The sequence below is a fragment of the Emydura macquarii genome, unplaced genomic scaffold (assembly GCF_026122565.2).
Source record: "Emydura macquarii macquarii isolate MOO-44397 ecotype Brisbane River unplaced genomic scaffold, CSIRO-AGI_Emac_v2 contig_1644, whole genome shotgun sequence".
Classification (NCBI taxonomy): domain Eukaryota; kingdom Metazoa; phylum Chordata; order Testudines; family Chelidae; genus Emydura; species Emydura macquarii.
In genome coordinates, this window is record NW_027131781.1 from 8,231,625 (window position 1) to 8,245,688 (window position 14,064).

A 14,064-nucleotide genomic window follows, 5' to 3' on the forward strand; every position below is an offset into this window, starting at 1 on the left:
CTTCACTTTTGGATATTCAATTCTTTAAATAACACAACACCTGTCCTACTCAGTGGGTGGCTTGTTGCTATCTCCCCTGCCATGGCAGCTGAGGGTGATGGAACTGGAACAGTTGACCATTCCCAAGGAGAATCATAAGAAGATGAATAGGTCTCATGGAGAGGGAAGAGATAGGACACCATGTATATAAAAGGAATTTATTGAGGCTGGGGGGATACAGACACTGCGGTTGTCTGTGGTTCTCTAGCTTCCAGAATCACTAAACCGGCCCCCCCCCTAAATACTGACAAACACAACAGTTATGGTATAGCCAGTGCCTTTCCACATGAGAGCCTGAGACTTTCTCCACAGCACAGGTTAGCATCAGTCAGCCACAGTAGATACGTTGTTTCCCCTTAAAATCTGTATTTATGCAAAGTGTTTTTCATTGCAAGGGTCGGGGATATTTGGTTCACTCATTTTGTTTCATTCCAATTTATTTGGGACATGTCCCTTGGCAAATTATGATTTTAGGGGTTTTTGTTGATTGGTTAAGGGACTCAGAGACCATCAGGCTTTGGGCACACTATTCTATAAACTCACCTACATCACGGGGCTGCAATGAGAAATAGATAGTTATGTGAAAGCACTTTGAAGACCTAAATCTCTAAATCAAACTTATTACCCAGTAGACATCAGTATAATTTGAGTGAATCATACTATAGTCCCTCTAAGACACTGATTAAAAATAATTTAAGATCAAGTAGTCACCTCCACCTAAGTAGGTTTCATTTTCACAACAGATGTGCTACTACTGACATAACACACAGTGCAATACTTCAGTCAATATTCAACTTTAATAATTCCTCATAAAAGATTTGGAGGCAGCTTCACAGATAGAAACAAAACTCTGCATACACAGTAAAGAGAGATGTAACTGGAATTATAGATGCTTAACACCTGCTTGTTCTTCAGCAATCTGACCAATCATCTTTATTCAGTGACAAAGAAAGTTGCTGTACGTTGTTTGGATTGCAATATAAACCAGAGGAAATATGTTTATGGCCAGGCTGTGATGACCCATAATAACGCCCTATGAAAAGTTACTTTTCTTCAACTTGTAAAACATTTTAAATTAGCATGTTACTGCATGGGTTTAATTTTGGCACTGGACCTGTATATGTGATTGCATGACAGAAACCATGTTATCTGCTTGAGACAAGGGGTTAGCTGAACAGATGTTTCTGACTTATTAAAGATATTTTTGAGGAGTTTCTCCCTTGGAGCCTGGGGTTGGAAACTTTTTTGGCTAACAACTATGCTAATGAACTAGAGTTTTATTTTCACACTTCATTCTAATACAATAGTCACAGCAACAGCAGTTTAGTTAGTTTTAATAAACTGTAATAATATCAAAATATAGTTTATTAACCAACATGTACAATGAATTGCACCCTTCACTTTAATTTAAACATTTAGCAAAACTCACTTCCCCACAATTTGACATTTGGTTAAGACAGCGCAGAAGCCATACATATATACTTTAAAAACGTACATTGAATAAGCTCAGCTGTTGTCCAAACTTGAATAGCAGTTTGAGACTCAAAAGATGGGCACATGTGCAGTAGAAAAAAATGGAAGCTTCACAGAAACCTTGCCATGTCCTTCCAAACTACCTCTGAACTCTTATAAAACAGGTTTGTAACACAAAGTAGTAAAACTCCTGGGTTCAAGTTACTCAGCAGTTTCAAACACAAATCAATTATAACCATATATTTTGCAGTGACTGTGAGTAGTGATATTCTTCATCAGTATTAAGACGAGGGAAAGAGGCAAATATAATTATACTTTTGAATCACTTAGTTCAGTTGCAGATAACAACATTGCATATTTTTAAGCCTGGACTTCTCTCTACAAGCCCTAACTCTCACAAGCAACATAATGATGAGTAAAAGTTTTCGCTCTCTAGTTAATTAAGGCTTGATTCAGCTCCCACTGAAGTCAGGGGAAAGATTCCTATTCACTTCAATGGGATCTAGATCAAGTCCTTAGCTGCAATTATATATCATGTCATTTTGTTTCCTAGACAACCACTTGCCATGATCAAACCAACTAACTGAATGCCAGTAAAACCCAGACATACTGCTACTACAGTGCGGAATCACAAGTTTTCCTCTACCCCTCTGTAATGCTAGAAAAGGAGATTCAGCAGCTAGATATACAAGATCTGAAGCCAGCTTGATACTAAAGAACATGTCTTGTCTGTTAAGCCCTGATATTGCTCACATTGAAGTTAGTGGAAATTTTTTCATTAAGCTCAATGAGAGCAGTATCAGATTCAGAGAGTTGTGTTCAGTACTTGCTTGATATTCATATTTATTCCTCTTTCTCTCCATAAAGGAGATTTATTTACATTCTGATCCTCAATAGTAGTGGTGATCAGTACAGGGCCCAGCATAAAAGATTGCAAGCCAGTACATCGCCCAGTACAAAACTGCTCAAATTGTGCAGGTAAACTGTACTGCAAAGAGGTAACTGGAATGCTTTATTAAAAGCCCTTAATCCCCTACTTGATCTGTGATAGAACAAAAACTGGCTTTATAAAAAGACCAGCAGCCAGCATCTGCAGGCTTCCAAGATTAGCAGTGAAACTTCATGTAAGCTAAGTTAGATGTGATCTGTGTTTACATTCTGATACTCTCCATTATATATTCTACATTTTACATCATCATAAACAACCATTTAAAAAGCAGTAATAGCTGAAAAAATATTCTTCCCCTCTTTTTTGAATGTATTAATTTATTTGACTACAGTAGACCTGATGGACAAAAAACACAGAGAAAAGGGAAAATCCTACAAAATACAACAAAACGAAAATGATTTTTTTCCCCTTAGATGAAGCGATGAGGTCTTTATTTTAAGACACCATTCACTCATCCTTAGAAGCAGTCATAAATAAAATACATTAGGAACAACTATTGACAGAACCAGGTTGTGTAAAGATTAAGAGGTAGGTAATCTCAGCATGGCCAGACCTAGACTGGGAACGCCATGCAAATTGAAACTGAGCTAGAAAACCCATGGCATTCAAGAGAGATCCCACAAAAGTGTAAATTTAAATTGTAAAATTAATGGTCCATCATCCAACCAGAAATATAACTGTGCTCTCTGAGTAAGCATAGCTTATTCTTCACACTGGCCAGCTTGAAACAACACTGAAGACAGACACCAAAGTCAGAAAAAATTGGACAAAACAGGGTTATTAATTATTTTAAACTATGGACTAACCACCCAAATGTAGCTGAATACAAAAAGAAGCGGTGTTAGTAGTGATCAGATGAATATGAATTTAAGCTATTTTCCAGTCCATATTTTGGCTTTCCTTCAGTATCACTAATAAAAAAAACCCCTTAAAATATCACATTTTGGCTACACAAAATAAATATATTTTATTCACTGAAGACTGGGCATTTCATCCTTGTACTATCACTTAATAAAATGTTAGGTGAGGCTTCAGCTTCTTACAGAGTATGCTTATGTTATGCTGGACTGCACTTGCTAACAATAAAGAGACTGATGAACTCAATAAAATATTTTGAAATTCACACCTTTCAGTAAGTTATGGGAACAACAATAACCTCTGTTTTTATCATATGATCCCCACTAACCCAGAACAATGCTGTCTTTTAGCTAACTTTCCTATAGATTGATCTTTGCTTAAAATAAAAAAACTATTTCCAAATCTATGCTTTTAACACTAAAGAGAAAAACCAACCAGTCAACCCAATATAGAATCTCCCATAAACAGTATAAAGGAAAATGTAAAAAATGAAAATTAATCATTTCTTTTCCTGAGCTATTAAAGTAATAATTTCCAATTCCACAGTGGTTGTACTGTCAAAACATTTTTCAAGGTTGACTTTCAGTCCACTAGTACTTTACTATAGGGGAAAGCAAGAGCCTGGGAAGAAACAGTTATTCTGAATTTCAAATGAGCATGTCGTATACATTTCCTTGCCTGAAGGAATATTTTTATGCCAGTTGATACATTCCAGCTCTGTTTTAAAGTTATATAATACCTGACACACCATTGTGTGGCAAACTAAATAGTGCAACATATCTACATATAGAGAGTGCCAGCCATTAAACACACAGGAATCTGTGCCACTCTTCCGAATTTTCACATTATGCTTTTCTGAGTTAGGGATACTCTGAACTTGGGCAACTTACAACTCAACCTTGTATTGTCCTGCAGAATGGAAGAAAAGCTCAGCACCCACTTTGCTGCCTCTATACTGATCCCCAATGAGTGGGACAACATATTTGAAAGCCCGGAATTGAGAAGGCAAACTAATAAAAGGAGAGAAAAGAAAAAAATCCAATAGCATAGAGGATGTTTGGACAAGGGCTCATTTCCCACTGGAAACTGGATCTGTCAGAAGGGCTTTATTACACAAAGTTCCATTTACCAGGAACTGCATGTGATATTTGCACTCCTTAAAGGATAAAGTTTCAGACTTGTGGCAGCAACTTCAACTCCATAAAACCAGCCCAAGATAACCAGTAAACCTTGTTATAAGTAATGTGTACAACCTACCTACCAGTTTTGCCCTCAAAAATTGCCCTTCTAGTGACGTCTGAAACACTTAGGATGCTCCATTCATTTGAACAGATAGTCCACAGCAAACCTGTAGCAGAAACAGAGGCTTGTTTTGGCAGCAGTGATATTATGCCACACTTTCCAGGTATACATTTTCCTCACCACTGTGTATACTAATACGTTATCAAGTAAATCTCCTTATCTTGCCATTTTTAGAACATCAAATTGTTCCATTTAGATCTATTTCAGCATGTAACTATTGCACAATGAAGAACATTGTGTGAAGTCCTCAAGTATGTTAAAAACTAAAATAATCATGAACACAATGTATTAATAAAAATATATTGCAGACCAGACCAGACCAGACCAGAAGGACTACATTTTATAGTGTTTTAGTTTAAAATTAAAAATATAAATCAGACATTTTGGGGCCGCTTCTACCCTTTGGATTGTAATAGTAATGAAAATATTCCAACAACAAATGACCCCCCACAAAGATAGTAGTAAATAGGGTTTTGAGTTACACTTGCCACAAACATGCTAAAAAGCACATTACAAACCTTTTGTAAAGATATTTGCCTATGTGTGTATGTTTTTCTCATACTCCTCTGATGTTCAGATACATGACTGAAGCTGTTTTGGAAATCAGACAAACCTTGAACCCAGAGAAACAGCTCTCTGCAAGACTTCAGAACTCACTGTTCACCTCTCAAATTACTACAGGATTTTTATCAGCAGACAGCAAATAAATATGAATAAATAGGTATGTAGCCCTCAGATTTTTTCATGCAAGGCAAAAGCTATTTTAAAAATAAATCAGCTACAAACAAAGATACTGATCTCCTAAAACTTGCTGGAGCAGCTCCATTCAGGCCTTCACTTCAAAAGCAGGTTCCATGTTCACCTACTCATCCCCCCTCCCCCCACTACTCTAGCAGAGGCTTTTGCAGTGGTATCTGGAAGAAAAGTTCTGCTTTTAGTAGGTGGATTTGAACACCTGAGTCAGATGCCAAACGCTCAATCTACTGCCATAAGAGCTCTTTTATGGGGAAACTATAAAGGGCGGTGGGGGAAGGGAAGAGAAAATGGCACATGGTGCACAAATGTAACTGGAATCCTTAAATTGCTGCTGTCCTTGCGTGGCTGTATACCCCTAATCCTGGTTGTAGTGGGAGAAAATTACAAGTTACAAGTGAAAACTGGGCAGCCATGCTGGAGATGTATTTTTTAAATTACGTGTCCATCTAACACTGTTCAAGGAACTAAAACACATTTAAATCACACGATGTATCAACCTCAGTAGATCCACATGTGAAAAACATTAACAAAAAATACTGGAGACAGAGTCCCTTGAATTAGTTTGATTTATATGTTGTCTTGGAGAAAAGCAAAGGTGTTAATGCTTGTAAAAGCTTGATCATTATGTTTCCAAAAAGTTTTTGCAGTTCATCCAAAATTGATAGGATAGGATTTAAGTGCCTCTTAGTGTTCCTGACTGAGCATTTCTGCTATTTTGGAGCATGCGCACATGTACACACACACAGTATTCCAGTACCAATGGGATACACAGTCTAATTCAGCTTTAAACTGGCAACGCTGCTGAGTAGCTTTAAGTGTTTATCAACTCAGTAGGTCAAAAGTCTGCAGACACTGGGTGGAGCAGCAGTATGCCACAAAACTAACAGCTCTCCGCCTGGAAAAAAAAAGAAGAAAAAAAAAGGATAGAAAAAACAGTTGTCAGTTCAGGATTAAAGTAACTGGCTTCCTACCACAGCAGACAATTTTCTGGACTATAAAAATAAAGGATAAGCCCTGGCCAACTATCTAAACAGAAGATTTTTAATTTTGGTTTGTGACAACAGCAAGAGGTTTTTCTTTCTGTACAGTGTTTTGCTGAGTGTTACTGCCAGTAGGTTTAATGGCTAAGCGGAAAATATATGGAGAACCCTTTGATTTAATTTCTCTTATGTGTTTAAATTACTGCTCGGAGGCATGAAATAACTGAATTCTGGCAGCCAACAGTAGGGTCGATCAAGTCTGCACAAAACATTGCAAATGAAAGCAATGGAGAGCAGAACTCCAGAAAGAACTATCAATGGGCTCTGCCACTGTGCTAGGTTCCATGCACTGTATAAATCCACATTAAAGGGTAATTTCACTTCCTTCAACTGAAACTTTCTTCCTCTGTAACCTCACTGAAGACCTATCCTCTTTCTTAGGTAACGCTAAAGTCTGATTTTTAATCCACAAAACCAAGACTGACATTTTGCCCTAGGTAGGGAAAGAGATTTACACAGCCCCTTACACTTGAAAATCCAGCCCACCTTTCTCAACACTCACCACCCTCCACCCCCAATACATTTGATCTTAGAAGCAAATAAACCCTAGTCTTTCCATCAGAGGAAAATTATATAAACAAACCCAAACAAAATTGTGAAACTAATGTGATGTGCTAAACTGTTCAAACACCCAGCTTCCCCACCTAACATTTGAAAGTTGTACATGGACATGGTAAGCTCTTTAGGATAGGGTTCTTATCTTCCTGCATCTTTCTAAAGCACCTAACCACACTATTGGCATTACATAAATAATAATCTTACCATGCCAAGCATGTGTGCTGTAAAGGTAACAATATCAGACCATCCTTAATTCATAATTTCTGAGAGTTTGCATCACAATTTTACTATAGCTGAAAGTGATGTGGTTGGATATTCTATGACAATCCATTCTGGACCAAGGGAGGTGATGAGTGTGCATGCTAAGTTCATATAATAAAAATCTTGGAGATTTTAGCTAAAAGTGAAAAATGGGCAGTAATGTATATTTAAGGGCATGTCTAGATTCATGGTGGCACGGTTGGCATCGCCGGATCGATTCAGCAAGATCAATTAAGCGGAAGTGGAGAGCCGCTCAATCAATTAGAAAGTCGACAGCATTAATCCACCCTCGCAAAAAGAGTAACACTGCATCAACTACAGGGCATTTCCAGTCAGTGCAGCATAGAGGGGACGGCATGGTAATCAGAAGCTAGGAAGTAGCCGGGAGATACACAAGCTGCTCTAAGTAGCTTGTGTATCTCCCGTTGATTGCTGCCGAATTTCGCTGGTAGTATAGACCAAGCCTTATACAAAAGAGGCATTTTAGAGTCTCAGTATGGCAACATAAAGGATTAATCCACTGATTCATAGCAAAATTTAATTTGGGGGGAAATATGGTATTGTTTTTAACATTTGCACCAATAATTTCTTCCTGGAATAGATTCTGCCTGGCAAGTTTCAGCACAGTAAGAATGTTAATAATCCTCGGAAAATAAGGGTTTGTGTTGGACATATTCATGAACTCTTAACTGTAGTTCTCTAACAACCATAAAAATTAGATCTCTTTCATCTCTTTAGGAACTTAGTTCATCCCTTGCCACTGTAGGATCATTACATACAACATAAAGCTCAGTGAGTTTGTCCACTCTAGTTTTGGATGTTCCAAGCAAAGAAATGTCAAACATTTGCTTAGGAAACTATATAACATACAAATATATTTTGCTGCCTGGAAAAATTTCCTGACAGCTTGAATATTTTTTTCTTAATTTCATCCCATTATGTCTTGTTATAACCGCTTGTACTGCTGGAGTGTAAACATCTGACAGTCAGAATTGCAACAGAAAAGCAAGTTGAAGAGCACTGTCTTTACAATCAGAAGAGCTTTCTAAGAAAGGAGATGGCTTTTCCAAAATAGCAGTTATGTTGCTTTCTGGCGGCTGCCCAAATTTAAGATGCACAAGTTGTTTTCACTTCATAAAACTGTATTGCTCATAAATCAGAGAAGCATTATGCCACAAACCCACAGCATAAGAGGCTGCCATATAACTTGAGAAAATTATACCATCTGCTTGAATCAGCAATCAGACTTTTCTATTTTCCTCTTTGAAGTTTTCCTACTGACAAACAACTTTTTTCTTTTGCGGCTATGGAAGAATTACTGGCAAATTAACAGATTTTCAACAGTGCAAGAATTGAGTTTAGTATTACTGGCATGTCTGGGGCTAACAAGTCATTTTCAGTAAAGACACCTATTAGTGGCCTACCTTTTCTTTTCCATGTTTAAGCAGACGCTGTCTAAGGAATTGTTTAACAACTTTTCTAAGGAGAACTTAGCTCTCAGGTTTGTTTGTCCAACAAACTATGATTTTATTTCTTGAGAGCAAACTAGATTTCTAAAAATATTGACCTGCATTGTGAGTTGTTCTCATGTTCCAGTTATGTATAAGCCTATGTCCTCATGGCTATTAGCCCTGTTTTATGGACAGAAATTTCTACATATTTCTCCCTACTGCCCCTACGGCTTTGTCATCTGGGCAAGAGACATACCCTCCTGAGAGGGGAAGGATAGATTGCATGCCTACTTATTCTCTGTGTATTATCTCTAATTGGGTACACCGCCACAGGGTGTTTTCTGTGGTGGAGCCTCCTCCCAGACACGAAGAAGCTCAAGTCGAAACAAACCATGGAGAAAGCTCAAGAGGCGTACAAACTAGGATGCTGCTGCTGATTCTCTTCATTGACTGAAAACTGAAGACAGGCTCCTAAATATGGCGTTGCTACCCCACCTTCTTTGGCAAAATACTAAATTTATCTCTGGTTGATAATTATGGGTGCATTAACTGAACAGCATGCCTAACTGGAGACTGAAAATAAACACACTCCCCACCCGTCTCATCGGAGTATCCAGCCCCTGGTCCACTGGATGCTCACAGTATTCACAGATTCAATGCTTCCAAAAAACCAGTACACCCTACCTTAACAGTTCCACCTCAGATCACTGCTCTGCTTAACACACAGCACTTGGATATGTTTATAGTGAAATCACGTGCGAGTTTATTTAACAAAACAGAGAATCAAGTAGTACAAGTATTGGAAACAAACGGTTCACTTAGATTAGTGGTTCTCAACCTGTGGCCCGTGGGTTGCTTGCAACCCAATCAGCACACAGCTGCAGCCCATGTGATATCCTCAGGGCCATACAAGTAGTACTGGATGTGGCCCACAATGGCAAATAGGTTGAGATCAACTGCTTTAGAGGTTCAATGGGGCTCTAAAATCTATGCTGAGAATGTATGAAATAAGAGGGCAAGTAACTGGGATGTAATGTTACCCTGCTATTTGCTTAGCAGGAAGTGCCCAACAGCCCACAGGTTTTCCCCCATTTGACCTCCTGTGTGGGGGAGAGGTCAGAGGTGCCCTGGATTGCCTTAAGAGATTCTTGGGAGGGTGTCACAAAGGCAGAGGGGGAACCTGTGGCTGAACCTGTGAAGAGGTTCAGATAGGATTTAAATTCCCTGATGGGGATTAGTGAGGTTTGACTGTGCTAAGGCCAGACAGTTCAGAAAGAATGGTATGATCATAATACCTGTGATTGATCATTTGATGTGGGTGATTTGGTACTGGTGTTACTCCCTGTAAGTAAGTACAAAATGCACAACTCATAGCGGGAGCCTTCTGAGGTGGTAATAAAAAATTGTAACCACGTTACCTGCAATATACAAAGGCCCTGCAGTAGGATTACACCTCAAACTGTGCAAATCAACAGGTTAAAAGCATACCACAATCTTGAAGCCATTGTAAACATGATTTCCTGTGCAGATGAGGACTTTAAGACAGTCCCTCTTATTGATTTGGTGACTGAATGCCACAGTGATATCCCATAGTGGGTACTGATTTACATGAAGGGTTAAGCCTAATTGAAAAGACAGTTTATGGTCATGCTGCAAAGTCACTGACAGGTATTTTCCAGCAGGCCAGGCCTGACTCACAAAATGGTCTGTAAGATTAACACTGTAGGATGACTGCCAGCATCCAGCAAAGCATACCAGACAACTGGCAAAGTGCAGGAGGAAATCTGTAAGGAGATAGCAAGCATGTTGGACATGGGAATAGTTAAAGAGTCAAATAACAGTCTCTAGGCTTCTCCAGTTGTTATGGTCCCCCAAAAAGCATATGACTACAAGGTTGTGTGCTGATTAGATTAACCTTAATGCTGTCACAGTTCCTGTTGTCTACCCTATGCCCAGAATCGATGACATGCCAGACACTTTAGGCAGGCAAAATTCCTGGGGATTCTGGATTTAACAAAGAATATTGGCAAAACCCCTTTGACAGTAAATGACATGAAAAAAATTTGACTTCATAACCAATTCGGAACTTTGTGAGTTTAAAGTGTTACATTTTCAAGTTAATTAATGCAGAACCCACATTTCAGAGGCTCGTTAATCAAGTGTTGGCCAGGTTACAGGGCTTTGCTCATGCCTACATAAACGATATTGCAATCTTCAGCAATTCCTAGCCAGATCATAAAGATCATGTGGGAACTGTGCTGAAGAGACTCACAAATGCTGGTGTTACAGTGAAAGTGACAAAATGTAAGATGGAAAGGCCAAAAGTCCCATGTTTAGACTTTTGGGTAGAAAAGGGACAGATTTGTCTGGATCCTTTAAAAACAGAATCCATTGTTAACTGGCCTGTACCCCAAACCAAAAAGCAAGCTCACTCTTTTATAGGTTTGGCAAATTATTAATGCAGGTTTGTGGAAGGTTTCAGCGACATTGTGTCTGCAATTACAGACCTCTGCAAAAAGAGACAGCCTGACAAGATGGTTTGGATTGCAGCCTGTCAAGAGGGCTTTGATAAGTGAAAAGAATTCCATTAGAAAAACTGGCTCTAGCCAGTCCAAACTTCAATAAAATGGCTGAACTCTGCACAGATGCATCCATTACAGGCCTGGGAGCAGTGTTAACGCAAGCGGGCCAAGGCAGTAAAAAGCATCCTATAGTTTAAATAATAAAAAAAAACAAAAAACGATTTCCCTCCCCACTGAACAAAATTACTCTGTTACAGGGAGAATGTTATGCAATTGTGTGGGCAGTCAGGCAGCTAAGGCCTTACCTGGTCAACAGAAGTTCAGAGTCCTAACAGACCACAATCAATTGGCATGGCTTCACAGAACAAAAAGGCATCAACTCCAGACTGCTACGCTGGAGAATAATGCTCCAAGAATATAATATGGAAATTGTACATACAAAAGGTAAAGAAAATGTGGTCTCACACATACACTGCCCAGGCAACTGGGGTCTAAGCCAATACATATGGATTAGCCAGCAGCTAACCCTACTGTGTCAATGTAAGGGAGAAGGTATGACCAAGGGATGCCTGAGTACGAAAAGGCAGGTTTTACAGGGATCCCCTGGGTCAGATATATGCATAACAGTTTACCAGAGAGTGGCATGTGAAATCTCTAATGAGAGACTGGAGCCCACTGGTTGTCATAATCACTGTGAAACTTATGTACAGATAATATTTAAGTAGTTCTGTATTTATAGTGAAAAATATGCGCTTAAGTCTTGCTGTTAAGGCAGGTCACCAGGAGGTGACATACCTTGGGAATGTTCCTTTCAGGCAGAAGCTAACAGACACCTATCTCCTTGCCTGGCCATTTGTGTATTGTATGCCTCATAATGGAGACCTATTTGCATACTGAGCAAAAGAAGAAATTGCACAATCTACGGGAGGGGAATCTACAGGAATAAGAAAACAGCTGGGGATGTCCTGTATACGGAGAACACAAAAGATTATTCTGATATATCTTGGAATACAGAGCAACATGCTGGGTCCTTCACCAAAGAGGCCAGCTGACAGCGTGCTTTTCTAGCTGAAAAGTGCTACAAGCATTTGGGGAAAGCAATACTTGGTTAGACATGAGAATATCTTGTTAAGACGTCCAGGCTCTAGAATTCATGCTATGATTTTATTTTATATGTAACTATTTATTTCCAGTACCTCTACTTGCTACTACTTGAATGTTATGCTTTTTTTAAGTAAACTGATACTTGACTTTACTATTAACAGATCTAAGTGTTGTATGTTAAGCGGAGAAGTGATTGAGGTGGAACTGTTAAGCTGGGGTGTATGGTTTCTCTGAAAGCACGAAATCTGTGAATACAGCGAGTGGATCAGAGACTGGACACTCCAGGGAGGTGCTTGGAGAGCTTATGAGCTGGGGTGTGCCAACTGCTAATCTGTAAAGTGACAGCTGGGCCTGTGAAGCCTACAGGGCACTGCTTGTGTTGGCCTTGGAGTTGCGGACCTGACACATGGCGGGCACAGACAAGGCTTCATCATGCAAAGGGCATGCGGTAGCAGGGTGCCTCACAACCCTGGGTACCACCAGGAAGTGTCACAGTGGCTACTGTTTCCCTTGTTAATAGATGCACAATAAAATTCTGGCGAGTACCTGGCAAAATGACAGAAATAAATATGACATGTCCCCTTTTATGAGAGAGCTTAGAAAAAAAAAAAAAAGACTTTACACCACTGAGCTGGCAAGCTAAAAAATTTCTCAAGCTCCATAAAAATGTTTTTCTTCCCAACAGGAGCCCCTGTGTAATGTTTGAAAGCCCAGTCTAATTTTCTGTAATTACCCCTGGTGCAGGCCCGCCATTGGTGTCTCCCTCAAGGGAAAGAGCTTTGGGTAGACAATGGTAAACATGGGCTGGCTGCAACGGTGACAGTGTCCCAGAGGGCAGTGCAGTAATTCCAAGAGACTTTTGGGTAATGAGATTGGAGTCAGGAAGTTGAAATCTAGGGAAGAAATGAAACATAAGTAAGAAACAGGATTCAAATTCATGGTAAAGTTCAACATACTAAACGTGTTCCATGAGCCCTTAGTGTACTAAATATCTCACTGATCCTCTCAATAACATCTGGCTATGTCAAATGAGTAGGAAACTAAAGCAAATTATTTGCAAATAAGATGTAGCTTTTAATGGTACTTTCAATGTAAATAGGAAAGTTAAGTTAACAAAAAACAGCAGGCACAGGATTTAATCAGACCCAAACAGCCAGGTGAAGGTGCTGTTGCTCAAGCAAATACAAAAAAACAACAAATGCTTCAAGCAAAAATGTCTAAACAATTGTCTAAATGTCTAAACAAAGGCATTGGCTGACACAAGCAAAAGTAATGTGGAGAATTTAGGTAAGTGTGTCATTAAATTAGGTCTAGTAACCAAAGTGAGGTTCATTGTTCTAATCAGTGGCTATTCAATAATAGTTAACAATATGAGATTTGAGGAAGGAAGGATCATTTTATTTATATAATTCAATGAATAACCACCCCACAGCCCAGCTTATACAAACTCCAAACAATTAATTATCCAGTAATTCAGAATTGCAAACTATAACCTAGTTTGCCCAAAGACATGTCCACAGCCATCTCTGACCTTGTTAGCATGCACCACAGGTCAACAGATCTTGCTCTTCTATGCCCAGGAGGCTCCAGCTCCAGTGCCCCATTTGCCACTGCTGTGGGAAGTGTGATTTCTCATTTGGGCAGGTCCCAATCCACTTAGGGCTTTCATGGGTCAAAGCCAACATCTGAAACTCCACCCAAAAACAAAGAGGCGGGCAGTGCTGCACACTGAGCATAGGTGTTAAAGTGAG

General features: G+C 39.3%; 1 protein-coding gene across 8 annotated transcripts in view; it reads right to left on the reverse strand.

Annotated features, from left to right (window-relative positions):
* The window catches only part of LRRC28 (leucine rich repeat containing 28), a 142,011-nt gene that overhangs the window by 48,786 nt on the left and 79,161 nt on the right, over positions 1-14,064 (reverse strand). For 4 of the 8 annotated variants that reach the window (XM_067555610.1, XM_067555611.1, XM_067555608.1 and 1 more), the window contains 2 exons: positions 13,047-13,206; positions 815-6,272 (listed from right to left, as the gene is read on the reverse strand). In XM_067555610.1, the coding sequence (XP_067411711.1) occupies positions 6,200-6,272; positions 13,047-13,206 (233 nt within the window). In that variant the 3' untranslated portion in view covers positions 815-6,199. Of the gene's footprint in view, positions 1-814; positions 6,273-13,046; positions 13,207-14,064 lie in introns of those variants that run through there. The other 4 variants (XR_010921281.1, XR_010921280.1, XR_010921282.1 and 1 more) reach the window with 3 other exon arrangements.